Source organism: Panicum virgatum, chromosome 4N (assembly GCF_016808335.1).
Source record: "Panicum virgatum strain AP13 chromosome 4N, P.virgatum_v5, whole genome shotgun sequence".
NCBI lineage: Eukaryota > Viridiplantae > Streptophyta > Magnoliopsida > Poales > Poaceae > Panicum > Panicum virgatum.
The window spans coordinates 24502865-24530045 of NC_053148.1; the positions used below are offsets into that span (position 1 = coordinate 24502865).

Below are 27181 nucleotides of genomic sequence, written 5' to 3' on the forward strand. Positions count from 1 at the left end.
TTGTGCATGTCGCTAGAATCGGTAGAAATGTTATTAGGAAGAGTTTTACAATGCCACCACTCTTTTATGTTCGTGTGTGAATGTGTCAGTAAGGACGTAAGACTCGTCGCATCATACTGCATTGCATGGTTTTAAAGTTTTTGGGTTGGTGAGTGCCGTAGAGTTGACCCGGTTCTGGTTGCAGATGAGCAAGGAGTATCAGGATCAAGATGGATGCATAAAGAATGTTCATGCATAAGCTTGGATAATGTTGGTCTGATGGATGAAAGTTAATTCCATGTTTTAAAATTTTGTAGGATGTCGGGCCCAACGGGACATCAACCCTCGGGGTCAAGGGGCAATGATGGAACTCCCGCACCATCTCCCACTCTGGCAGATGCCATAGCCAGTCTCTTAAACTCAAGAACAAAACAGGCTCGACTTTTGAACCTGATTGCTCAAAACACTGGTGCTCTACGTGGTCATCGTGAACCAGATCAAAGGGTGGACTACACAAAGTTCCTGGAAACTCGACCACCCATCTTTATGAAGGCTGAGCATCCTATCGAGGCAAATGAATGGCTGCAGACCCTAGAACAAAAATTCCGTGTGATCCCTCAATGCACGGAAACTCAAAAGACCGAATTTGCAGGACTTCAACTTCAGGGTCCAGCAGGTACATGGTGGACTAGTTTTTTAGCTAGGCAACCTGTTGGTGGAGCAATCACTTGGGATGAATTCAAGGCAGCTTTCCGTGCACAGTTTGTGCCAGAGGCTATTATGAGAATGAAGTTAGAACAATTTCTGCAGCTTAAGCAAGGAAATCAGAGTATCCTAGAATATACCAGTGCTTTTGACCATTTGGCTCAATATGCTCCAGAGCATGTAAATACAGAAACTAGGAAGCGGGACTGCTATCTTCGAGGACTCAATGCCAAAATGCAAGATAAGTTGTCCACCTGCACTTTCAATGATTACAATGCTGCAGTGAGCATGGCAATCACTGCAGAAGAAAAGATGATGGTGTTGGATGAAACCCTTAAGAAAGAAGAATCATTGAAGAGGAAAAATATTTCTTTTGAGGCATCAGGAAGCACACCACAAAGAATGAGGGTTGTCTATAAAGGACCACCTCGTCCTGCTTATAGACCTCCATATCAGCAGCAGCCCCAGCAAAAGTGGGTTGCAAGGACTCCTTACAATACTCCACGTCCAGCAAATCCACAATTTTCTGGAGTTCGTAACACCGCTGCTTCGGGAAGTCTGCAGCCGTGTTATAATTGTGGCCGTCCTGGACACTTTGCTCGTGACTGTCGTTTTCCAAAGCAAGGGGGAAACGTCAACGTGCAGACTCAAACTTCAGGTCAAGGATTTGGCCAGAAGTTCATCCGGAAGAAATTTCTGAATACCAAGACTGGACGCGTGCATTATATGAATGTTGAAGAGATTCCAGAAGGGGAACTTGTTTTGGCTGGTATGTTTTCTCTCAACAATCATCCTGCCGTTGTCTTATTCGATTCGGGTGCCTCGCATACTTTTATAAGTAAAGCTTTTGTGGAGAAATACCATTTAGAGGTGAGTGCCTTGAGAGCCAGCTATGCTATTCAAGCCACTGGAGCCACACAAAACACCAACCTTATAGCTCGTGATGTGATGTTAAACCTTGAGGACAGAAAAGTGGGTGTTGTTCCTTTAGTTCTTGAGGATCAAGGAATTGATATTATTCTGGGAGTCAATTGGATGAAGCAACATAAGGTTCTAATTGATGTGGATAATCGGATCCTTACTATAAAGGATATGCAAGGAAATCCATTCCAAATCCAATTGCCTACTAGACAATGTTTTGATCAAATGCTAAAGAAAACTAGGGCAGTGACCTTAGAATCCATTCCTGTGGTGAATGAGTTTGAAGATGTATTTCCAGAAGACCTTCCTGGTTTGCCACCTGACAGAGCAGTAGAATTTTCTATAGAATTAGAACCTGGAACTGCTCCTATTTCAAGAAGGCCGTATAGGATGCCGCCCAAAGAGTTGGCAGAATTGAAGGTTCAATTGCAAGAGTTGTTGGACAAAGGATTTATTCGACCCAGTACCTCACCTTGGGGTTGTCCAGCAATTTTTGTTAAGAAGAAGGACAACACCTTAAGATTATGTGTTGATTACCGTCCATTGAACGCGGTAACCATCAAGAACAAGTATCCTTTGCCACGGATTGATTTGTTGTTTGACCAATTGGCTAGAGCCAAGGTATTCTCAAAGATTGATTTAAGGTCCGGATATCATCAAATAAAAATTAAGCCGGAAGATATTCCAAAAACAGCATTTTCTACAAGGTATGGGTTATATGAGTACTTGGTGATATCCTTTGGATTGACAAATGCCCCAGCACATTTTATGTACTTGATGAACTCTGTGTTTATGCCGGAACATGATAAGTTCGTAGTGGTATTCATTGATGATATTCTGGTATTCTCCAAGAATGAAGAAGAACATGCGAAGCATTTACGTATAGTTCTACAGAGACTTAGGGAACATCAGCTTTATGCCAAGTTCAGTAAATGTGAATTCTGGTTGAAGAAGGTACCTTTTCTCGGACATGTCTTATCTGAGAAAGGCATTGAAGTTGATCCGGAGAAAGTCAAGGATATTTTGAATTGGAAGACTCCAACTACAGTTCATGAGGTCAGACAATTTCTCGGAATGGCTGTGTATTATAGAAGGTTTATTCCAAGCTTTTCAAAGGTTTCCAAGCCCATAACTGAATTATTAAAGAAGGAAGTCAAATTTGAATGGAGTTTGTCGTGGGGTTTCTAGGGGTACCCACAGCCGGGTGGCGGAGCGCACCCGCCTATTCCCCTGTGAGGGAGTACTCGGGGAAGTACTAGGCGATGGGGCTGAATCTATGCTGAGACAAGGACTCAAGAACACACGATTTAGAGTGGTTCGGGCCGCCGGAGCGTAATACCCTACGTCTACTGGGAGATGTTTTATTCTTGGTGGTGTGTATGAACCTATCCTCTGCTGGCCTTGGCACTCACCCAGCCTGAGGTCTTCTAGCGGCGCCCCCTCCTTTTATAGATCAAGGGGGAGCGGATACATTGGACGTTGGGCCCCGACAAGTGGGCCCAACGTGCTGTGCAGCATACTGCGCAGAGTACTTAAAAGACAACAGTGGTTACGAATCTTTTCCTCCGATATGCGTACTGCTGCTCTTCTGACCCAGGGGGGTCTTCCCTTGTCCCGTCAGCTAGGTGCCCGTTGGAGTAGCGTAGCTTGCGGCGTGGCCTGCTGAGGCTATTATGTAGGCGTCATAATGGGCAAAACCGAGCCGTCGTATCCATCTGCTATGGCAGACTGGCAGGCGTGGCGTGGGCGGCGCCAGCGGCTCCACTACCTTGGTAATACGCGATCAATAGTGTCCCCTGGTCAGTGAAACGCCTCGCCTTCTGCTACAACAATGCGGACGTCCATCTACCACAATGAATGCAGCGGTGGGTGAGGCTTAGTAAGCGGCCTTGTGCCTGTAGACACGTGTCGGCTCCGGACCGCCCCGAGGTAGGGCGTCGACTTCTTCCCTCAGAGAGGGGTCCGGTCACTATACAGGTGGTCCAGGACCCCATGAGGGGTCCGGGACTCCGCGGGGGTCCGGATTCCTCAGGAGGTCCGGAGCCCCAGCTACTTGCGTTTGAGTGCCTGCCTCTCCCGGGACACGTGGCGTCTCCGGACCTTCCCTAGTCGTGGAACAGTTCCGGATTGTTGTCGGGGGAACAGGACTTCGGACCACAGGGGTCCAGCTGTTTGGATGTAGTCAAGGATAACTTCAAAGGCCCTTGCCTAGACACAGCAAGAGGGGGTACCCCAGTCCTGGGGTACCGACAGTGGCCCCCGGGCCCACCTAGGGAGAGGTACGAACCCGCGGGTGGGCCACTATCGTGATGTGTTTCCACGCAAGCTCGATTGCGTTGGTGTGCTCATGCAGAGAGCGGGTGCTCCGGACCCCTGAGGCTGGTACACCTGTTGCCAGGTTCAGGTACTAGAGCGCTCTCCTCAGGGCGACGAGGGTGTAGGCTTAGGGTACGGAACCAAGCTAAGCGGCTACACAGCCCTCGGATCGCTCAGGGAGCAAGCACCACTTTCCGGACCCGGCACTTGGAGCGACCGTGGCGAGCGGTCTCCGCCGGAGCGGGCCACCGGAGTGGACTTGGGGCGACCGTGGCGAGCGGTCTCCGCCGGAGCGGGCCACCGGAGTGGACTTGGAGCGACCGTGGCGAGCGGTCTCCGCCGGAGCGGGCCACCGGAGTGGACTTGGGGCGACCGTGGCGAGCGGTCTCCGCCGGAGCGGGCCACCGGAGTGGACTTGGGGCGACCGTGGCGAGCGGTCTCCGCCGGAGCGGGCCACCGGAGTGGACTTGGGGCGACCGTGGCGAGCGGTCTCCGCCGGAGCGGGCCACCGGAGTGGACTTGGAGCGACCGTGGCGAGCGGTCTCCGACGGAGCGGGCCACCGGAGTGGACTTGGAGCGATCGTGGCGAGCGGTCTCCGACGGAGCGGGCCACCGGAGTGGACTTGGAGCGACCGTGGCGAGCGGTCTCCGCCGGAGCGGGCCACCGGAGTGGACTTGGGGCGACCGTGGCGAGCGGTCTCCGCCGGAGCGGGCCACCGGAGTGGACTTGGAGCGACCGTGGCGAGCAGTCTCCGCCGGAGCGGGCCACCGGAGTGGACTTGGAGCGACCGTGGCGAGCGGTCTCCGCCGGAGCGGGCCACCGGAGTGGAGTTGGAGCGACCGTGGCGAACGGTCTCCGCCGGAGCGGGCCACCGGAGTGGACTTGGAGCGACCGTGGCGAGCGGTCTCCGCCGGAGCGGGCCACCGGAGTGGACTTGGAGCGACCGTGGCGAGCGGTCTCCGCCGGAGCGGGCCACCGGAGTGGACTTGGAGCGACCGTGGCGAGCGGTCTCCGCCGGAGCGGGCCACCGGAGTGGACTTGGGTCGTTGCTGACGATCCGATGAAGCATGCTACCGGACCTCATGGTAAGATGCAAAGAAACCAAGCCTTATACTAGAAGGGAGCCCGGGACTCCTAAAGACAGCAGACTCGGATACTAGAGCACTTGTATCAGGGTAGCGAAGTACGTAAACTTAGGGTACATTACCAGGCTAAGCTACGCGGATCTTCTCTACCCCAGGATACAAATACCACTTCTCCAGAGCAGGTCCTTAGGGGTCCGGACTGCCTTCCAGCTAGAAGGGGTGTCTTCACCTGACCACAAGCCAGCAACTTAACTTGGATTGTTAGCAACAAGGGAAACTCCGTTCAAGAGGAAAGAATAGTTAAACCAAGGCGAATAAATGTAATCAGGATGGAGCCTAGGTAAAACTGAGGAAGAAAATCTCCTTTATTATTGTGGTTGTCACGGTATACATCAGAGGTCGGGATTACGAGGTCGGACCTCCACCGCTCCGGACCGCTTTTTGCCTGTTTGTGTGATAGGGCCAGAGGTCGGGTTTACAAGGTCGGACCTTGACCGCTCTGGACACACACGTAGGCGCCACGTTTTTACAAAGGAGGAACTCTCTCTTAGTCTTTTCTTAGGAGTAACCTACGGCTGCATGCTATACATTGTGTCCTTCTCTGGTTGGAAGTGGTGCGACCACTCCCGAATTCTTCATAGTCGTCGGAGGCGAAGGCGCCCTGGATGTGCCTGAACCGCATCATCCAGCATCACCTCGGGAGCTCGGGGGATCCCTCCTTGCCTAAGAGCTGTCACATGCTTATATGGCATGAGACAAATTCTTTGGCTTTGAGTGGGAGAGGCCCCCAGCCGTCGTCGTCGTCTGCTGATGGAAACCAGACGCCCTTGCGCAGCAGATGGACCGGACGTGGAGCGCGGAGAGGTGCGGTCGTTCGCCGGCTTGTCCTTGGTGCTAGCGCCAGGGGTCCCCGCGCCTGGCGACGGGGTCGTCTGCAGCAGCACCGAGCTACGCTGAGGCGGATCTCCGGTGCTGGCGACGGCCGGACGACACGGCCAACTTCCTCCGGGATGGCCGTCGGCTCCGGGCTCCATGTTGAGAGAAAGCCTTGAGCCGACGTCATGCCGTCGGAGAGGAAGGATGGCCGTTGCTTGAGAGAAAACCTTGAGCCGACACTGGGATGGCGCGGGGCAGCACGCGACAGGCGTCGCCCCCGCGCACCACCGTGCCGGCTCTGAGGCGTCGCAGTGGCGACGCACAGCAGGCGCAGCTGCCGTGCATCTTCGGACCGAGGGCGCTGGCGCCCCAGTGCCACAGCATGCGGCGTGGGTGCCACCATGCCCCTCTTCATCTTCTTGTCCGTCGTTGCCGAGGATGAACACGGCCCCAGAAGCCTGAAGATCCAGCCAGCGCCTATTCCTCCCCACGGACGGCGCCAAAATGTCGTGGGGTTTCTAGGGGTACCCACAGCCGGGTGGCGGAGCGCACCCGCCTATTCCCCTGTGAGGGAGTACTCGGGGAAGTACTAGGCGATGGGGCTGAATCTTTGCTGAGACAAGGACTCAAGAACACACGATTTAGAGTGGTTCGGGCCGCCGGAGCGTAATACTCTACGTCCACTAGGAGATGTTTTGTTCTTGGTGGTGTGTATGAACCTATCCTCTGCTGGCCTTGGCACTCACCCAGCCTGAGGTCTTCTAGCGGCGCCCCCTCCTTTTATAGATCAAGGGGGAGCGGATACATTGGACGTTGGGCCCCGACAAGTGGGCCCAACGTGCTGTGCAGCATACTGCGCAGAGTACTTAAAAGACAACAGTGGTTACGAATCTTTTCCTCCGATATGCGTACTGCTGCTCTTCTGACCCAGGGGGGTCTTCCCTTGTCCCGTCAGCTAGGTGCCCATTGGAGTAGCGTAGCTTGCGGCGTGGCCTGCTGAGGCTATTATGTAGGCGTCATAATGGGCGAAACCGAGCCGTCGTATCCATCTGCTATGGCAGACTGGCAGGCGTGGCGTGGGCGGCGCCAGCGGCTCCACTATCTTGGTAATACGCGATCAATAGTGTCCCCTGGTCAGTGAAATGCCTCGCCTTCTGCTACAACAATGCGGACGTCCATCTACCACAATGAATGCAGCGGTGGGTGAGGCTTAGTAAGCGGCCTTGTGCCTGTAGACACGTGTCGGATCCGGACCGCCCCGAGGCAGGGCGTCGACTTCTTCCCTCAGAGAGGGGTCCGGTCACTATACAGGTGGTCCAGGACCCCATGAGGGGTCCGGGACTCTGCGGGGGTCCGGACTCCTCAGGAGGTCCGGAGCCCCAGCTACTTGCGTTTGAGTGCCTGCCTCTCCCGGGACACGTGGCGTCTCCGGACCTTCCCAAGTCGTGGAACAGTTCCGGATTGTTGTCGGGGGAACAGGACTTCGGACCGCAGGGGTCCAGCTGTTTGGATGTAGTCAAGGATAACTTCAAAGGCCCTTGCCTAGACACAGCAAGAGGGGGTACCCCAGTCCTGGGGTACCGACAGTGGCCCCCGGGCCCACCTAGGGAGAGGTACGAACCCGCGGGTGGGCCACTATCGTGATGTGTTTCCACGCAAGCTCGATTGCGTTGGTGTGCTCATGCAGAGAGCGGGTGCTCCGGACCCCTGAGGCTGGTACACCTGTTGCCAGGTTCAGGTACTAGAGTGCTCTCCTCAGGGCGACGAGGGTGTAGGCTTAGGGTACGGAACCAAGCTAAGCGGCTACACAGCCCTCGGATCGCTCAGGGAGCAAGCACCACTTTCCGGACCCGGCACTTGGAGCGACCGTGGCGAGCGGTCTCCGCCGGAGCGGGCCACCGGAGTGGACTTGGGGCGACCGTGGCGAGCGGTCTCCGCCGGAGCGGGCCACCGGAGTGGACTTGGAGCGACCGTGGCGAGCGGTCTCCGCCGGAGCGGGCGACCGGAGTGGACTTGGAGCGACCGTGGCGAGCGGTCTCCGCCGGAGCGGGCCACCGGAGTGGACTTGGGGCGACCGTGGCGAGCGGTCTCTGCCGGAGCGGGCCACCGGAGTGGAATTGGGGCGACCGTGGCGAGCGGTCTCCGCCGGAGCGGGCCACCGGAGTGGACTTGGAGCGACCGTGGCGAGCGGTCTCCGCCGGAGCGGGCCACCGGAGTGGACTTGGAGCGACCGTGGCGAACGGTCTCCGCCGGAGCGGGCCACCGGAGTGGACTTGGAGCGACCGTGGTGAGCGGTCTCCGCCGGAGCGGGCCACCGGAGTGGACTTGGAGCGACCGTGGCGAGCGGTCTCCGCCGGAGCGGGCCACCGGAGTGGACTTGGAGCGACCGTGGCGAGCGGTCTCCGCCGGAGCGGGCCACCGGAGTGGACTTGGGTCGTTGCTGACGATCCGATGAAGCATGTTACCGGACCTCATGGTAAGATGCAAAGAAACCAAGCCTTATACTAGAAGGGAGCCCGAGACTCCTAAAGACAGCAGACTCGGATACTAGAGCACTTGTATCAGGGTAGCGAAGTACGTAAACTTAGGGTACATTACCAGGCTAAGCTACGCGGATCTTCTCTACCCCAGGATACAAATACCACTTCTCCAGAGCAGGTCCTTAGGGGTCCGGACTGCCTTCCAGCTAGAAGGGGTGTCTTCACCTGACCACAAGCCAGCAACTTAACTTGGATTGTTAGCAACAAGGGAAACTCCATTCAAGAGGAAAGAATAGTTAAACCAAGGCGAATAAATGTAATCAAGATGGAGCCTAGGTAAAACTGAGGAAGAAAATCTCCTTTATTATTGTGGTTGTCACGGTATACATCAGAGGTCGGGATTACGAGGTCGGACCTCCACCTCTCCGGACCGCTTTTTGCCTGTTTGTGTGATAGGGCCAGAGGTCGGGTTTACAAGGTCGGAACCTTGACCGCTCTGGACACACACGTAGGCGCCACGTTTTTACAAAGGAGGAACTCTCTCTTAGTCTTTTCTTAGGAGTAACCTACGGCTGCATGCTATACAGCGTGTCCTTCTCTGGTTGGAAGTGGTGCGACCACTCCCGAATTCTTCATAGTCGTCGGAGGCGAAGGCGCCCTGGATATGCCTGAACCGCATCATCCAGCATCACCTCGGGAGCTCGGGGGATCCCTCCTTGCCTAAGAGCTGTCACATGCTTATATGGCATGAGACAAATTCTTTGGCTTTGAGTGGGAGAGGCCCCCAGCCGTCGTCGTCGTCTGCCGATGGAAACCAGACGCCCTTGCGCAGCAGATGGACCGGACGTGGAGCGCGGAGAGGTGCGGTCGTTCGCCGGCTTGTCCTTGGTGCTAGCGCCAGGGGTCCCCGCGCCTGGCGACGGGGCCTTGTCTGCAGCAGCACCGAGCTACGCTGAGGCGGATCTCCGGTGCTGGCGACGGCCGGACGACACGGCCAACTTCCTCCGGGATGGCCGTCGGCTCCGGGCTCCATGTTGAGAGAAAGCCTTGAGCCGACGTCATGCCGTCGGAGAGGAAGGATGGCCGTTGCTTGAGAGAAAACCTTGAGCCGACACTGGGATGGCGCGGGGCAGCACGCGACAGGCGTCGCCCCCGCGCACCACCGTGCCGGCTCTGAGGCGTCGCAGTGGCGACGCACAGCAGGCGCAGCTGCCGTGCACCGTCGGACCGAGCACGCTGGCGCCCCAGTGCCACAGCATGCGGCGTGGGTGCCACCATGCCCCTCTTCATCTTCTTGTCCGTCGTTGCCGAGGATGAACACGGCCCCAGAAGCCTGAAGATCCAGCCAGCGCCTATTCCTCCCCACGGACGGCGCCAAAATGTCGTGGGGTTTCTAGGGGTACCCATAGCCGGGTGGCGGAGCGCACCCGCCTATTCCCCTGTGAGGGAGTACTCGGGGAAGTACTAGGCGATGGGGCTGAATCTATGCTGAGACAAGGACTCAAGAACACACGATTTAGAGTGGTTCGGGCCGCCGGAGCGTAATACCCTACGTCCACTGGGAGATGTTTTGTTCTTGGTGGTGTGTATGAACCTATCCTCTGCTGGCCTTGGCACTCACCCAGCCTGAGGTCTTCTAGCGGCGCCCCCTCCTTTTATAGATCAAGGGGGAGCGGATACATTGGACGTTGGGCCCCGACAAGTGGGCCCAACGTGTTGTGCAGCATACTGCGCAGAGTACTTAAAAGACAACAGTGGTTACGAATCTTTTCTCCGATATGCGTACTGCTGCTCTTCTGACCCAGGGGGGTCTTCCCTTGTCCCGTCAGCTAGGTGCCCGTTGGAGTAGCGTAGCTTGCGGCGTGGCCTGCTGAGGCTATTATGTAGGCGTCATAATGGGCGAAACCGAGCCGTCGTATCCATCTGCTATGGCAGACTGGCAGGCGTGGCGTGGGCGGCGCCAGCGGCTCCACTACCTTGGTAATACGCGATCAATAGTGTCCCCTGGTCAGTGAAATGCCTCGCCTTCTGCTACAACAATGCGGACGTCCATCTACCACAATGAATGCAGCGGTGGGTGAGGCTTAGTAAGCGGCCTTGTGCCTGTAGACACGTGTCGGCTCCGGACCGCCCCGAGGCAGGGCGTCGACTTCTTCCCTCAGAGAGGGGTCCGGTCACTATACAGGTGGTCCAGGACCCCATGAGGGGTCCGGGACTCCGCGGGGGTCCGGTCTCCTCAGGAGGTCCGGAGCCCCAGCTACTTGCGTTTGAGTGCCTGCCTCTCCCGGGACACGTGGCGTCTCCGGACCTTCCCCAGTCGTGGAACAGTTCCGGATTGTTGTCGGGGTAACAGGACTTCGGACCGCAGGGGTCCAGCTGTTTGGATGTAGTCAAGGATAACTTCAAAGGCCCTTGCCTAGACACAGCAAGAGGGGGTACCCCAGTCCTGGGGTACCGACAGAGTTCTAAGTGTGAAGAAGCTTTTCAGAAATTAAAAACATCATTAACTACAGCCCCAATATTGGCTCAGCCGAACCTTGAAAAGCCTTTTGATGTTTACTGTGATGCTTCAGGAAGTGGGCTTGGTTGTGTATTGATGCAAGAAGGAAGGGTCATTGCTTATGCTTCTCGGCAATTAAAACGACATGAAGAGCATTACCCTACTCATGATCTTGAGTTAGCTGCAGTGGTTCATGCTTTAAAGATATGGCGACACTACCTTCTTGGGAGTGAATGTCATATTTTTACAGACCATAAGAGTTTGAAATATATTTTCACTCAATCGGATTTAAATATGAGGCAAAGAAGATGGTTGGAACTTATAAAGGATTATAAGTTGGAAATCCACTATCATCCAGGCAAAGCCAATGTAGTAGCCGATGCTCTGAGTAGAAAGGCTCAATGTCATTGTACCACTGCTCAACCAAACATCAAGACCTTATGTCAGTACTTGGAAGAACTAAATTTGGAAATAGTAGAGCAAGGTACTCTCAAGAACCTCATCTTGCAAGATACATTGAAGGAGCAGATCATGAGAGCTCAACAAGAGGATAAAGGGATGAAGACCCTACGTGATCGAGTAAGCAAAGGGGAGGCTTCTTGTTTTACCCTAGATGAGCAAAAGATCCTATATTTTAAAAATAGGATAGTGGTACCCAAAAATATGGAGTTGAGAAAACGGATTCTAGATGAGGCACATCTTTCAAGATTCTCTATACATCCTGGAAGTAATAAGATGTATCAAGATTTGAAACAAAGGTTTTGGTGGACCAGGATGAAGCGAGAGATTGCAAGGTATGTATCCGAGTGTGATACATGTCAAAGAGTCAAAGCCATACATCAAAAACTTGCTGGTCTGTTGCAACCTTTAACAATTCCCAAGTGGAAATGGGAAGATATCTCAATGGATTTTATAGTAGGCTTGCCCACTACTTCCAAGGGTTATGACTCAATCTGGGTCATCGTTGACCGTCTTACTAAATCGGCTCATTTCATTCCCGTCAAGAACACTTATCGAATGTCTAAGTATGTGGAGCTATATATGTCTCGTATTGTAGTTCTCCATGGAGTGCCCTTGACAATTACTTCAGACAGAGGCTCTCAATTTGTTTCCAGATTCTGGGAACAATTACATGAAGCAATGGGTACTACTTTGATAAGAAGTTCTGCTTATCATCCCCAAACTGGAGGACAGACTGAAAGGGTCAATCAAATATTAGAAGACATGTTAAGAGCTTGTGTGATCACCTTCTCAAAGAAATGGGATGAATGTTTGCCCTTGGCAGAGTTCTCTTATAACAATAGTTACCAAGCTAGCATTCAAATGGCACCTTTCGAAGCTTTGTATGGCCGAAGGTGTAGAACTCCTAACTGGTCAGAATCTGGAGAAAGAGCAACATTTGGACCTGACTTGGTTATTGAAACTGAGGATAAGGTGCAAAAGATTCGAAAACATCTAGAGATAGCTCAATCAAGACAGAAAAGTTATTCAGACAAGGGAAGGTGACCTTTGACTTTCAAAGTAGGAGATTTCGTATATCTTAAAGTATCACCTACGAAAGGAGTTCAAAGGTTTGGAGTGAAAGGTAAATTAGCTCCAAGGTATATTGGTCCATATGAGATCTTAGAGCAAAAAGGGCCTGTTGCCTACAAACTTTCATTACCAGATCAACTGACCTCTATTCATGACGTGTTCCATATTTCCCAACTCAAGAAATGCTTGAGAGTTCCAGAAACAGAGATTCTGGAAGATCCAGATTTAGAAATAGAACCTGACTTGACCTATGAGGAAAGACCAATCAGAATCGTAGATCAGAAAACTCGAGATACAAGAACCAAAAGCATCAAGTTTTATAAGGTCCAGTGGAAGAATCATTCTCAAGATGTAGCTACTTGGGAGCAGGCAGAATATTTAGAAGCTAAGTATCCTGAGCTCTTTGAAGAGGTTTGAAAATGGAGAGACATTTGTAATATATGTACAGAATGGCCACAGAATTTGTATTATGAAGTTTAATAAAGGAAGTAATGTTACATTTTCCTTTCTACGGTTCGGAAAAAGAAAGTACCTCGAATCTCGGGACGAGATTCTTTTTAAGGGGGGAAGACTGTAACACCCAAGGTGATTAAGTTTCTAAGATGGTCATTAAGTTGTTAAGCAAGACATTTGGAGATGAACGAGTCATTATGAACTAAATGTCACTTTTGGGATCAAAGTTGACCAAGTCAATATTTAAGGTTCTAAAAGTTGGAAAAGTCAATAAAAATATATGATGGAAAATTTGAAGTATTTAAAACTTAGTGGAAGCAATGTTGGAATGGAATCCAAGTTGTAAGTGCCTCAAAGAAAAAGGCAAAAGAGGAGAAAATAGAGTGTTGATGCTTGTGGTCTGAAAACTGCAAGTCTGAAAACAGTAGTGATTAACCAAGTTTGGATCTACTTTCTGAATAAATTCATATGCAAACTTTGAGATGTGGTGCACTGCAAATAAAGTTGAAGTACCAAGGATTATTTTAGTTAAGTATTTCAGTGGAAAATGTGAAGAATCATATTTTTAATCAGGGCTCCAAGTTGCAATGTTGTTCTGTTCATCAGTAGCTGACAATCCAATATTTTGTAAGTCTGAATTTCTGAAACTGAGATAATATTCAAAGTTTGAGGTCGATTTTTGAAGAAATCTTTGTGAACACTATGGAACTTTATGAGTGACAAATGAAGGTAAGTTCTCAGAGAATATAGTGGTTAATTTGTTGATCAATGAATAAGTCTATTTCTATTTTTAATCGAAGGTCAAATGTCCCATCATGGAGCTGTTTTACTGACGAAACTGAATGGCCTTAAGCCATTCAGTTACCAGAAACAGAGGGGAGGCCGGCCACAGGCCAGAAAAGTGGAGGCCAAATCCACGAGCTGTGGTTTTCCAATTACAAAAGTATGAATCTAAAGATTGAAGCTAGGGTCCAGCTATTGATTTGACGAAAGGTTTGACAAGAGTTTGGATTTAATATTTGGCATAATTTCGAGTTAAAATCAGAGGAGAAAAAGGGAAGGATAAGAAGCAGAGCACAGCCACGCCACGCAGCTGCTTGCTGCTGTTCGAGCTATGGCGGCAGCGCCTGCCACGTGCCGAGAAAGCACCAACACACCGCCGAACGTGGCAGCAGGAGGTGGCACGGCGTAGGGCGGTAAGTTTTTGAAGGGAAGCCGCACTTCCGTCTCGTGCTCATCCGTTTTACCGCCGCCGCTCTGTTTTTCGACCATCACAGTCGTCGGCGAAATCCGCCCGCCATCCGCCCAACCCGCTCGCTAGAAGCTGTGTCTAGGAGGCGTGAACCCATCTCCCAAGCTCCTGTCCTGCCTCCTCAACCCTTGAATCGAGCGCCGCCATCGTCTCTTCCTCGAGTCGTTGTCGTGCTAGGGGGTCGCCGGTGAGCATGGTCCTCCCGACCTTGGGTTTCAGTTCTGGGTGTCTTAGAAGCGATAGGAGAGGTTGTAGATGGGGTAGGGGTCGTTGGTCGGCCCGTTTCGTGGCCGGGATGGCCAGAACGCGGCCACGTCGCCGTGGCCGAGCTGCGGCCATGGGGTGCCGCTGTGGGGAGCTCTGCTCCGGTGGGACTGGGTTCCGCCTGAGGGCCTAGGTAGGACCCTGGGGTTGTGGGGAAGCCCGAGGAGCTGCTGTCAGGCCGGTCCTCGTCGTGGTTCGGCGCGGCGCCGGAGCAGCACCTCGCCGGGGTTCTGCTGTTGTGGCAGGCTGCCGTTCAGCAAGGAAAAAAAAAAGCGAAGAGGGCACCAGGAGGCGTTTGGTGAAGGAGGGCCGCCTGTGGAGATGCAGGTCTGGCCACCGGCCAGTCTTGGTCGCCGGCGAGGCAGGGGCGCTGCTGCCCCTGTCCCTCAGCTAGATGTGTGCGGCAGGGAGAAAAAGAAAGAAGAAAGAGGGGAGAAGAAAGGAGTGGACCCAACAACCAGCGTGAGAGGGAGAGAGGGGTGGAAGTGAGAGAGGATAGAAAGTCCAGGGGGTTTCTTGTAAAACTGCTTAGGATTTGTTAGATATTAGATTTAAATTCTGTTTTCTTCCAAAATTCCTTATAATTTGTAGAAATGTCCAAAATTAGTCAAACCAATTTTATTAGGTTTGTTTTTTTTAATTTTATTTTTTTTCTTTTATCAAAAGTTTTGCATTCTAACATTAACTTGCATCATATCGTAGAGTCTGAAGCACCTGAAGTGGAGTTTGTGGAATTATCTGAAAATCCCCAGGAGACCGAAGAAATCTTTGAGCTTGTTCCTGTTGTTGAAGGGGTTTCTGAAGATACTAACATAGCAGGAACCCAAGGCAAGCCCCGGTGCATTTATACCTATGATTTTACAATTATTATGCAATCATAAAAATTGGCTTATTTCCTGTTTGTGCATTAGTTCTAGGAGTTGATTGCAACCTAGTTCTTTCATGCATAATCCATCCTTGTTTAATAGGACATCTTTGCCACCTTCTCAAACTTAATTAGTAATGTCCTATGCTTAGCAATGCTTAGTTGTTACTTTGCAGTAACCTTGTTACTTAGTTACCTAAGGTTAATTTGGTTCTTACTTTGACCAAGGAAATGGCTTGTTTTTTTTTAGTTGTGGGCAGAAGCTAGTGATGTAGTTCTATCCATTGGAATTATTTTGTTAAGGACCGTTCGTTGTCTTAACCTTTGATCAAGTAATGTTACCTGGTTGCTTACTGCCATTGGGAACCAGCAAGCCTAGTAGATTAGTTGGCTCTTGAATTGGAAATGATTTATACCCGTGCTTGGCGTGTGGGAGAAAGGCAGGGGCGTAGCCTGAAACTCACATTGGAGATCAGGCCAGACGTGGGGTCCCATGTGGGGGTGCGCCTCTGGGTTCGGGTAACTTTGCTTCCGGTTCTTGGGTACGACTAATTGAAAGGTTGTTTTGTACAGCCTCGAAACTGTACTTAACTGGTGATTAGGTATCTCCTGCAGGATGTAAATCGGTCCGGATCGCCGCAATTCTCGGTTATGAATGTACTTGATCATCGCTTGAGCATCGTAGTTAAGAAAAGTATTTAAGATGTTTTCCTTGGAATTTATATTACTGGTTCTTAGTGCTTCTTCTTTTGAAAAATATTTTATCACCTAGATGTTAAGTAATTATTAAATTGCGTTTAAAATCACAAAACAAGGACTCAATATTAGTAAGCTTTATGCAAAAATTGTCAAGTCAGCCAGTCCACTAAAAAGCCTTCATACTCCTTGCAATTTTTTTTTATTTCTTTTAGTCGGGTCAGTCTTGCTGAGTACCTTCGTACTCAGGGTTTTTATTTTGTGGTTTTTCAGAAGTGCAACAGCCGCCTGCTGAAGAAGATTAATTGAAGAACTAAGTATTTGAAGGTCTCCGAATACTTAGTATGAGCTTTAGATGTTATGTTTAATTACCGCTTACTGGCTTGTTTGTTTTAAACTCTTAGCATGGTGTAACCTGCACTTAAGTTTGTTTCAAAAGTACCGGTTTGTAATAATTCACACCTTTCTATATTTATGTAAAAATATATGGGTTGTTGATGCTGTCCCTTCGTGGAAGCAATCCTGATGTACGGTTGAGATTCAAGTTGTACATGGATGATTCGGGTCGTCCCGAGGACACTCGACGGACTACCGGATTTAAGCTGTTTTAAGTGTGTTCACAAGAAATTTATTACCGTGTCAATGTTTTGGCGCACTTAAGCCAGTTTAAGTCGGGCGGTTCCGCCACAGCTGGTATCAGAGTCGTAGGTTGGGATCAATCAACTGCTCTTACTTTTGAAAATTTTGAGACCCTAATTTAATTATAAAACTCTGGTCTAGGGTGGCAGTAGTGATAATTTTTAATTGTTTTGCAGATGCTAACTATTGTTGTGCATGTCGCTAGAATCGGTAGAAATGTTATTAGGAAGAGTTTTACGATGCCACCACTCTTTTATGTTCGTGTGTGAATGTGTCAGTAAGGACGTAAGACTCGTCGCATCATACTGCATTGCATGGTTTTAAAATTGTTGGGTTGGTGAGTGCCGTAGAGTTGACCCGGTTCTGGTTGCAGATGAGCAAGGAGTATCAGGATCAAGATGGATGCATAATGAATGTTCATTGCATAAGCTTGGATAATGTTGGTCTGATGGATGAAAGTTAATTCCATGTTTTAAAATTTTGTAGGATGTCGGGCCCAACGGGACATCAACCCTCGGGGTCAAGGGGCAATGATGGAACTCCCGCACCAGCTCCCACTCTGGCAGATGCCATAGCCAGTCTCTTAAACTCAGGAACAAAACAGGCTCGACTTTTGAACCTGATTGCTCAAAACACTGGTGCTCAACATGGTCATCGTGAACCAGATCAAAGGGTGGACTACACAAAGTTCCTGGAAACTCGACCACCCATCTTTATGAAGGCTGAGCATCCTATCGAGGCAAATGAATGGCTGCAGACCCTGGAACAAAAATTCCGTGTGATCCCTCAATGCACGGAAACTCAAAAGACCGAATTTGCAGGACTTCAACTTCAGGGTCCAGCAGGTACATGGTGGACTAGTTTTTTAGCTAGGCAACCTGTTGGTGGAGCAATCACTTGGGATGAATTCAAGGCAGCTTTCCGTGCACAGTTTGTGCCAGAGGCTATTATGAGAATGAAGTTAGAACAATTTCTGCAGCTTAAGCAAGGAAATCAGAGTATCCTAGAATATACCAGTGCTTTTGACCATTTGGCTCAATATGCTCCAGAGCATGTAAATACAGAAACTAGGAAGCGGGACTGCTATCTTCGAGGACTCAATGCCAAAATGCAAGATAAGTTGTCCACCTGCACTTTCAATGATTACAATGCTGCAGTGAGCATGGCAATCACTGCAGAAGAAAAGATGATGGTGTTGGATGAAACCCTTAAGAAAGAAGAATCATTGAAGAGGAAAAATATTTCTTTTGAGGCATCAGGAAGCACACCACAAAGAATGAGGGTTGTCTATAAAGGACCACCTCGTCCTGCTTATAGACCTCCATATCAGCAGCAGCCCCAGCAAAAGTGGGTTGCAAGGACTCCTTACAATACTCCACGTCCAGCAAATCCACAATTTTCTGGAGTTCGTAACACCGCTGCTTTGGGAAGTCTGCAGCCGTGTTATAATTGTGGCCGTCCTGGACACTTTGCTCGTGACTGTCGTTTTCCAAAGCAAGGGGGAAACGTCAACGTGCAGACTCAAACTTCAGGTCAAGGATTTGGCCAGAAGTTCATCCGGAAGAAATTTCTGAATACCAAGACTGGACGCGTGCATTATATGAATGTTGAAGAGATTCCAGAAGGGGAACTTGTTTTGGCTGGTATGTTTTCTCTCAACAATCATCCTGCCGTTGTCTTATTCGATTCGGGTGCCTCGCATACTTTTATAAGTAAAGCTTTTGTGGAGAAATACCATTTAGAGGTGAGTGCCTTGAGAGCCAGCTATGCTATTCAAGCCACTGGAGCCACACAAAACACCAACCTTATAGCTCGTGATGTGATGTTAAACCTTGAGGACAGAAAAGTGGGTGTTGTTCCTTTAGTTCTTGAGGATCAAGGAATTGATATTATTCTGGGAGTCAATTGGATGAAGCAACATAAGGTTCTAATTGATGTGGATAATCGGATCCTTACTATAAAGGATATGCAAGGAAATCCATTCCAAATCCAATTGCCTACTAGACAATGTTTTGATCAAATGCTAAAGAAAACTAGGGCAGTGACCTTAGAATCCATTCCTGTGGTGAATGAGTTTGAAGATGTATTTCTAGAAGACCTTCCTGGTTTGCCACCTGACAGAGCAGTAGAATTTTCTATAGAATTAGAACTTGGAACTGCTCCTATTTCAAGAAGGCCGTATAGGATGCCGCCCAAAGAGTTGGCAGAATTGAAGGTTCAATTGCAAGAGTTGTTGGACAAAGGATTTATTCGACCCAGTACCTCACCTTGGGGTTGTCCAGCAATTTTTGTTAAGAAGAAGGACAACACCTTAAGATTATGTGTTGATTACCGTCCATTGAACGCGGTAACCATCAAGAACAAGTATCCTTTGCCACGGATTGATTTGTTGTTTGACCAATTGGCTGGAGCCAAGATATTCTCAAAGATTGATTTAAGGTCCGGATATCATCAAATAAAAATTAAGCCGGAAGATATTCCAAAAACAGCATTTTCTACAAGGTATGGGTTATATGAGTACTTGGTGATGTCCTTTGGATTGACAAATGCCCCAGCACATTTTATGTACTTGATGAACTCTGTGTTTATGCCGGAACTTGATAAGTTCGTAGTGGTATTCATTGATGATATTCTGGTATTCTCCAAGAATGAAGAAGAACATGCGAAGCATTTACGTATAGTTCTACAGAGACTTAGGGAACATCAGCTTTATGCCAAGTTCAGTAAATGTGAATTCTGGTTGAAGAAGGTACCTTTTCTCGGACATGTCTTATCTGAGAAAGGCATTGAAGTTGATCCGGAGAAAGTCAAGGATATTTTGAATTGGAAGACTCCAACTACAATTCATGAGGTCAGACAATTTCTCGGAATGGCTGGGTATTATAGAAGGTTTATTCCAAGCTTTTCAAAGGTTTCCAAGCGCATAACTGAATTATTAAAGAAGGAAGTCAAATTTGAATGGAGTTCTAAGTGTGAAGAAGCTTTTCAGAAATTAAAAACATCATTAACTACAGCCCCAATATTGGCTCAGCCGAACCTTGAAAAGCCTTTTGATGTTTACTGTGATGCTTCAAGTAGTGGGTTTGGTTGTGTATTGATGCAAGAAGGAAGGGTCATTGCTTATGCTTCTCGGCAATTAAAACGACATGAAGAGCATTACCCTACTCATGATCTTGAGTTAGCTGCAGTGGTTCATGCTTTAAAGATATGGCGACACTACCTTCTTGGGAGTGAATGTCATATTTTTACAGACCATAAGAGTTTGAAATATATTTTCACTCAATCGGATTTAAATATGAGGCAAAGAAGATGGTTGGAACTTATAAAGGATTATAAGTTGGAAATCCACTATCATCCAGGCAAAGCCAATGTAGTAGCCGATGCTCTGAGTAGAAAGGCTCAATGTCATTGTACCACTGCTCAACCAAACATCAAGACCTTATGTCAGTACTTGGAAGAACTAAATTTGGAAATAGTAGAGCAAGGTACTCTCAAGAACCTCATCTTGCCAGATACATTGAAGGAGCAGATCATGAGAGCTCAACAAGAGGATAAAGGGATGAAGACCCTACGTGATCGAGTAAGCAAAGGGGAGGCTTCTTGTTTTACCCTAGATGAGCAAAAGATCCTATATTTTAAAAATAGGATAGTGGTACCCAAAAATATGGAGTTGAGAAAACGGATTCTAGATGAGGCACATCTTTCAAGATTCTCTATACATCCTGGAAGTAATAAGATGTATCAAGATTTGAAACAAAGGTTTTGGTGGACCAGGATGAAGCGAGAGATTGCAAGGTATGTATCCGAGTGTGATACATGTCAAAGAGTCAAAGCCATACATCAAAAACCTGCTGGTCTGTTGCAACCTTTAACAATTCCCAAGTGGAAATGGGAAGATATCTCAATGGATTTTATAGTAGGCTTGTCCACTACTTCCAAGGGTTATGACTCAATCTGGGTCATCGTTGACCGTCTTACTAAATCGGCTCATTTCATTCCCGTCAAGACCACTTATCGAATGTCTAAGTATGTGGAGCTATATATGTCTCGTATTGTAGTTCTCCATGGAGTGCCCTTGACAATTACTTCAGACAGAGGCTCTCAATTTGTTTCCAGATTCTGGGAACAATTACTTGAAGCAATGGGTACTACTTTGATAAGAAGTTCTGCTTATCATCCCCAAACTGGAGGACAGACTGAAAGGGTCAATCAAATATTAGAAGACATGTTAAGAGCTTGTGTGATCACCTTCTCAAAGAAATGGGATGAATGTTTGCCCTTGACAGAGTTCTCTTATAACAATAGTTACCAAGCTAGCATTCAAATGGCACCTTTCGAAGCTTTGTATGGCCGAAGGTGTAGAACTCCTCTTAACTGGTCAGAATCTGGAGAAAGAGCAACATTTGGACCTGACTTGGTTATTGAAACTGAGGATAAGGTGCAAAAGATTCGAAAACATCTAGAGATAGCTCAATCAAGACAGAAAAGTTATTCAGACAAGGGAAGGTGACCTTTGACTTTCAAAGTAGGAGATTTCGTATATCTTAAGGTATCACCTACGAAAGGAGTTCAAAGGTTTGGAGTGAAAGGTAAATTAGCTCCAAGGTATATTGGTGCATATGAGATCTTAGAGCAAAAAGGGCCTGTTGCCTACAAACTTTCATTACCAGATCAACTGACCTCTATTCATGACGTGTTCCATATTTCCCAACTCAAGAAATGCTTGAGAGTTCCAAAAACAGAGATTCTGGAAGATCCAGATTTAGAAATAGAACCTGACTTGACCTATGAGGAAAGACCAATTAGAATCCTAGATCAGAAAACTCGAGATACAAGAACCAAAAGCATCAAGTTTTATAAGGTCCAGTGGAAGAATCATACTCAAGATGAAGCTACTTGGGAGCAGGCAGAATATTTAGAAGCTAAGTATCTTGAGCTCTTTGAAGAGGTTTGAAAATGGAGAGACATTTGTAATATATGTACAGAATGGCCACAGAATTTGTATTATGAAGTTTAACAAAGGAAGTAATGTTACATTTTCCTTTCTACGGTTCGGAAAAAGAAAGTACCTCGAATCTCGGGACGAGATTCTTTTTAAGGGGGGAAGACTGTAACACCCAAGGTGATTAAGTTCCTAAGATGGTCATTAAGTTGTTAAGCAAGACATTTGGAGATGAACGAGTCATTATGAACTAAATGTCACTTTTGGGATCAAAGTTGACCAAGTCAACATTTAAGGTTCTAAAAGTTGGAAAAGTCAATAAAAATATATGATGGAAAATTTGAAGTATTTAAAACTTAGTGGAAGCAATGTTGGAATGGAATCCAAGTTGTAAGTGCCTCAAAGAAAAAGGCAAAAGAGGAGAAAATAGAGTGTTGATGATTGTCGACCTCGCCCAGGTCAGGCAAAAGCGAGGAGAAACTGTGTCGGAGTACATACAGCGCTTCAGAGAAGTCAAGAACCGATGCTACTCATCGTGCATCACAGAGAAGGAGGCAGTCGATCTGGCTATTCTGGGACTCGCCAAGCCGATCAAGGATCTGGCTTTCCAGTTGGAGTTCACGTCTCTGGCGCACCTGGTGCAGAAGCTTACGGCATATGAGCATTACCATCCTGAGTTGTACCAGGACAAGTTCAAGCGCCATGTAAACATGGCCCAGGCGGAAGAATCTGATGACTCTGGCGAAGAGCAAGAGGTGGCCGTAGCAGAGTGGACTCGGGGGGCAAACCCCGTCCCATGCAAATGGATCAAGCAGCAGGGGCTTGTGAAGGGCTTCGACTTCGACGTGACCAAAGCAGAGCAGATATTTGATCTGCTCCTTAAAGAAAAACAGCTGAAGCTCCCAAAGAATCACAAGTTACCAATGGCACAAGAGCTGCAGGGGAGGCTATACTGCAAATGGCATCACTCGTTCACTCATGCCACGGGTGAATGCAAGGAGCTACGTCGTCAGATCCAATCGGCTATCGAGCAAGGCCGATTAATCCTGGCCCAAGACACAATGAAGGTTGACACAAAGCCCTTCCCGCAAGCTAACGTTGTGGAGCTGTCAGACTTCGGATCCGGGGGCCAGGATTTGGCATTCCAGATCAACATGGTGGGACCCATGCGCCGCCATGACAAGTAGAGGAGAGAGGCCGCTTCTGGAAAATGGCCGCAGGATGAACACAAACTGGAACAACAACATGTGACTGAGTGTAACACCCTAATTTAAATTTCAGCATTTAATAATAAATTTAATTGGTTTTATTTAAATTTTCTAAGGATTTAATTTGCTTAGCTTGCATTTAATCTAATTTTGTTGCATAAGTAATTAAAATTTTCCTTAGGTTTAATTGTGTTGTTGCATACATGCTGGTGCATTGCTTTTGATGTTTGAGTGCTAGTTGTGAATTCAAATTTGAATTTGAATTCATCTAAGTTTGTGTTGGTTTGAAATTAGGAAAAACCCAACTCAAGCATGTGAGACCAACCCAAACCCTTGCAACCCGGACCCAAACCAGCCCAAGCCCATCTCCTCCCAGCCCAGTCTTTCCTTCCTCTCGGGCCCGGCCTCCTCTCCCCTCTCTTCTTTCACCACGGCCCAGCTCGCGCGGCCCATCCTTCCCTCCCCGCGCTCGGTCCATGCGCGCTCTCGGCCGCTTCCACCGCGCCCCGGCCCAAAACCCCGCTCGCCCCGCGCTCGAGCCCAGCTCGCCCGCCCCGTCTGCCTGCCACCTGGGCCCGCGCGCCAGCCGCGTTTTCCGTCACCACTGAGTCTGACCGAGTGGCCCCACACATCAGCGGCTCCCCTTCCCTTTCCTTTCTCCCTGCAGCGCAACTCCGCGGCCGAGATCACCGACGAGTTCGCCGGGATCCTTATCCCGCTGCGCCCCACCGAGATCCCCGGACCCCTCCTATATTTGGCCCCTGCGACCCTCTTTTCCCCATCCCCACATCGCAGCGCCGCCCCGCAAACCCTAGTACAGTTTCGCCCCGCCGCCGTTGAACCGCAGTGGCACCGCGACCCTGCCACTGCCCTCCGTCTACCGCACGCGGCGGCTAGAGCATCGCCAGGGGACCAGGAAGCGTTGAAGCCCGTGTTCCTAGCACCCTGCTCCGCACACGCTCGGGAATTTCGCCGAGTTTCCTCACCGGTGAGTAGCTCCGCCACCCAATTCCACACCGCCGGCATGCAGCCAGCCTTCCTTTCCCGTGGTGCGCGTTCACAGTACATCACCGAGCTGCACGAGGACATCAGGGACCTGGAGGCGGCCTCCTTCGACCTTTCTCGTCGAGTTCGGTTCTGCGCCGCCGCTCGACCTCATCGCCGGCCCCCTCTGCGCCGCATCTCCGCCCGTTTCCAAGCTCGGTGAGCTCCCCTAGTCCCCGCCGTGCTCTTACTCTAGTTGTAGTTGCCGTGGCGTTCTCTAGGCCCCAGCGAGCCACACGCCGGCGAGCTCTGTTGCGCCGAGCCGCCCCCACCGCCGCGCCCCCCTCCCCGTACCCCGCAGCGCCCCGCCGAATGCCCCAGTGGCTTACTCATGCCACGGGCATGCTCCAGAGCCCAGCCGCGGCCCGAATCAGCCACGGGAAGGCCGGATTCGGCTTTCTCCGGCGCTGCGCCGCCGCGGGAGTTCGCCGCCGGCACGTCCCGCCGCCGCCCCGTGTTCCCTCTGCCTGAGCCGCACGATCCATCACGGACGGACACGATTAGATCGTGTACTGGTTCGATCTAATCCGCCGGATCTCGATCCAACGGATCAGATCCGAAGATACCGGTTCGCTGTGGCGGTTTTGCATATGAGCCCCTCTGTTTCATATAATTTAACCCGCAGTCCAGCTGAGTTCAAAACTAATTCCAGTTAGGCCTAGATTTTTGCACAAAACCCCCTGGCTTTTCTCAGAATATAACTCACTGTCCAGAGCTGTTAGTTTTGCTTGTTAGCCCTTAGATTTAATGGTTATTTACGTTTTAGTCCCCGGTTTTGCCCAGAAACCCCCTGGAACTTCAGTTTTCTTACGAACAGGTCCCTGGAACTTGTTTTTGGCCTAGATTTTGCGTTTTAGCTCCGTTTTAGGCATTCTTTATGTCCACGTGATCGTTGTAACGCGTAGAATAGTTTTAGACTAGTTTAGTGTTCTGTTTTTATGTGTTGATGCATTGTTTCTTAGCTTTTGTTAGTGTTTGCTTGTATGTTTATGTTGTGTATTGTTTTTGGCCATGTGTTCGTGAGTAGACGCCGAGCTACCGGAGGAGCCCCAGTACCAGTACCCGGAGCAGCCGTCTTCCGAGCACTTTGAGCAGCAGCAGGAGTAGTATGAGGAAGGCAAGTATAACATGAACAACCTATCACTTTTAAAATACATTTTCATACTGCATTTTAATACTGTATGCCTATAAGGACTGTTCTAGCCACTCTATATCCTTTATATATCCCTTGGGGTTGCATTTTGTTTAGTTGTGCTAGGTTACTGCGCTATAACACACTCTGGTCCTTTTTAATTAATTTGATTAATGGTTTACTTAAACTTAATTCTGAGAGTGGCTCTCTGTGCTTCGTGCTTGGGTGGCTCACGTCTCGTTAAAATATGGTTTTTGTAGAAACATGGTTTAGGGGGCCAGCACGGTGCTTAGTGCTTGGTTGGCCACTCTCCATAAGGACCGGTTCATAGAGCGACAACCTGGGACAACAGTGCTACCACAAGGCTAGAATGGGATAGACTTGGCGTAATAATTAGATCTTTTTGGTTTGGAGTAACTTACCTGCGGGGCAGGGGCGGTAAGCTTCTATGGCCCTCATGCTGAGTGGCCTCGTCTGTGCTTCGTGTCTTGACGCCCACTAGACCTGCTCCATAGTCGCCGATCCACCCTCGCCGTTACTCCCTACCAACGAGATTCTTTGTAAAGGCCTCGTATTGAGTCGCTAGTCATCTCACCTAAGGAAGTGTGATGAACAACTGGCGTAGCTCACGACTTGTGGATAAAACTGGTATACTAGCCGTGCTCACAGTCATGAGCGGCCCAGATCCTCCTTTTGATTAGTGGGGTGGTCTCCTTCTGACGAGGGAGGTGCCTCTCGGGGTTACCTTGGTGGTTTTGGTATGGTTCTCAGTAGTTACATAATTAATTCTGATTAATTACTAAGTAACTGGGATAATGGTAATTCATCAACTCGTAGTAAATAGCTTTAATAAAATTTTGCCAACACTTAAAAGCTAATGCAGTTGAGTCAGCCAACCTTAGAGCCTCATAGTTTGTGTTATACTTGTTGAGTACAAGTTGTGTACTCACTCTTGCCTCTTCTCTACTTTTTCCTCTTGGCTACGCTACTGCTGCTCAGTTCCTGCCGACACAAGGGAGTTTGCTCAGCGCTACCAGGACTACGAGGACTTCTAGGCGTTCGTCTCCCAGTCGACGTCCCTGTGGCGCCCTGCTCAGCTTCGGAGAGCTTTTATCGTATTTGTACTTCGCTTCCGCTGTATCAGACATTTTGTCATTAATGTAATAAATAATATTCGTATTTCAATTTATTATGTCTTATTCGTGATATGTGCTGTGATATACTGTTCATTTTGTTGTATATACGTGTGACTTGATCCTGGCACGTATATGATTGCTCGGTTTATGTTCTTTTATAAACCAGGTGTTACAGAGTGGTATCAGAGCTGTATCGACTGTAGGACGAAGTCTAGATAGAACTGGTCGAGTTGTAGTACTTTTTCTCTCCAATCCTTGTCTGCTGAAACTATTTTACTATTATACCCCTTGAATTCTATGACTTTTACCCGTCTTGCCTTGATTTCTCTCTCTGAAGAATAGTTTCCGTAGATTTTGGCCCGAATCAGTCATCTGACCACCATGAGTAAGCTAGGTGACCCTTTTATAATAATACGATAGCACGTTCTGCGACGCGTTGTGTTAGTCGAGTCGTATGTTAAACTCGGCTAAGTCGTGAAAATTGTCTGCTTGTTATTATGCTACATGTTTGATTTGGATTTTTGAATGATTGCATAGCTTAGTAGTTTAAATTTGTTTAAAGAAAATCACTCTTATGTTAAGTTAACTAATTAATAAAATGGATTAGATCGTTGGGGGTAAAACAGTCCACTCTATCCTGTCTACTTTATCATGGCTGAGTCTTTTTCCGCAAAGAGTTATCATATCCATCTGAATTTATTCCTGCAATATCCTTATTTGTGAAATCTTTTGTCCAAAATCAGATGGTGAACATCAAGCGTGGTTCTGACCAACAGGGGCAGAACAACCAGGGGGAGAACACCCAGGGGACCGGGATCCCGATGCCTCCGCCTTTGACTCCGGAGCAGTACTTCCAGCTCCAGATGCAGATGATGGCCACCCTGAACAACACTGTTCAGGCTCTTCAGCAGGCTCACACTCAGCCTCCGCCTCCTCCACCGCCGCAGCCTCGCGACAGGCGTGCTGAGTTCCTGAGGGGTCACCCGCCGACGTTTTCTCACATGTCCGACCCTCTTCAGGCTGACGACTGGCTCCGTGCAGTGGAGCGCCAGCTGGACATCGCCCAGTGCGATGATCGTGAGCGCGTCTTGTACGCAGTAGGACAGCTGTGAGGGGCAGCTTTGGACTGGTGGGAGTCCCACCCAGTTCAGGAC

At 49.1% G+C, this 27181-nt stretch overlaps 1 protein-coding gene across 3 annotated transcripts; it reads left to right on the forward strand.

Moving 5' to 3' along the window:
* The first annotated feature begins 307 nt into the window (after positions 1 to 307).
* Positions 308 to 16553, forward strand: LOC120670756. Of its 3 annotated transcripts, none has more exons than XM_039950899.1 (2): positions 308 to 1453; positions 15068 to 16553. In XM_039950899.1, exons 1-2 carry the CDS (start codon positions 526 to 528, stop codon positions 15244 to 15246), a joined length of 1107 nt encoding a protein of 368 aa, XP_039806833.1. In that variant the 5' UTR covers positions 308 to 525; the 3' UTR covers positions 15247 to 16553. The 3 variants fall into 3 exon arrangements, 1 of the variants encoding a protein (XP_039806833.1); XR_005673350.1 differs by lacking the exon at positions 308 to 1453 and adding an exon at positions 13904 to 14045; XR_005673349.1 differs by lacking the exon at positions 308 to 1453 and adding an exon at positions 14063 to 14288.
* The last annotated feature ends 10628 nt before the right edge of the window (positions 16554 to 27181 follow it).

Excerpts from the sequence above, each read along its gene's own strand:
- LOC120670756 (XM_039950899.1), top strand. The coding sequence starts at position 526 with ATGAAGGCTGAGCATCCTATCGAGGCAAATGAATGGCTGCAGACCCTA. Across the intron at positions 1,454-15,067 it reads AGGGGAACTTGTTTTGGCTG|AGTCTGAAGCACCTGAAGTG; the intron begins GTATGTTTTCTC and ends ATCATATCGTAG.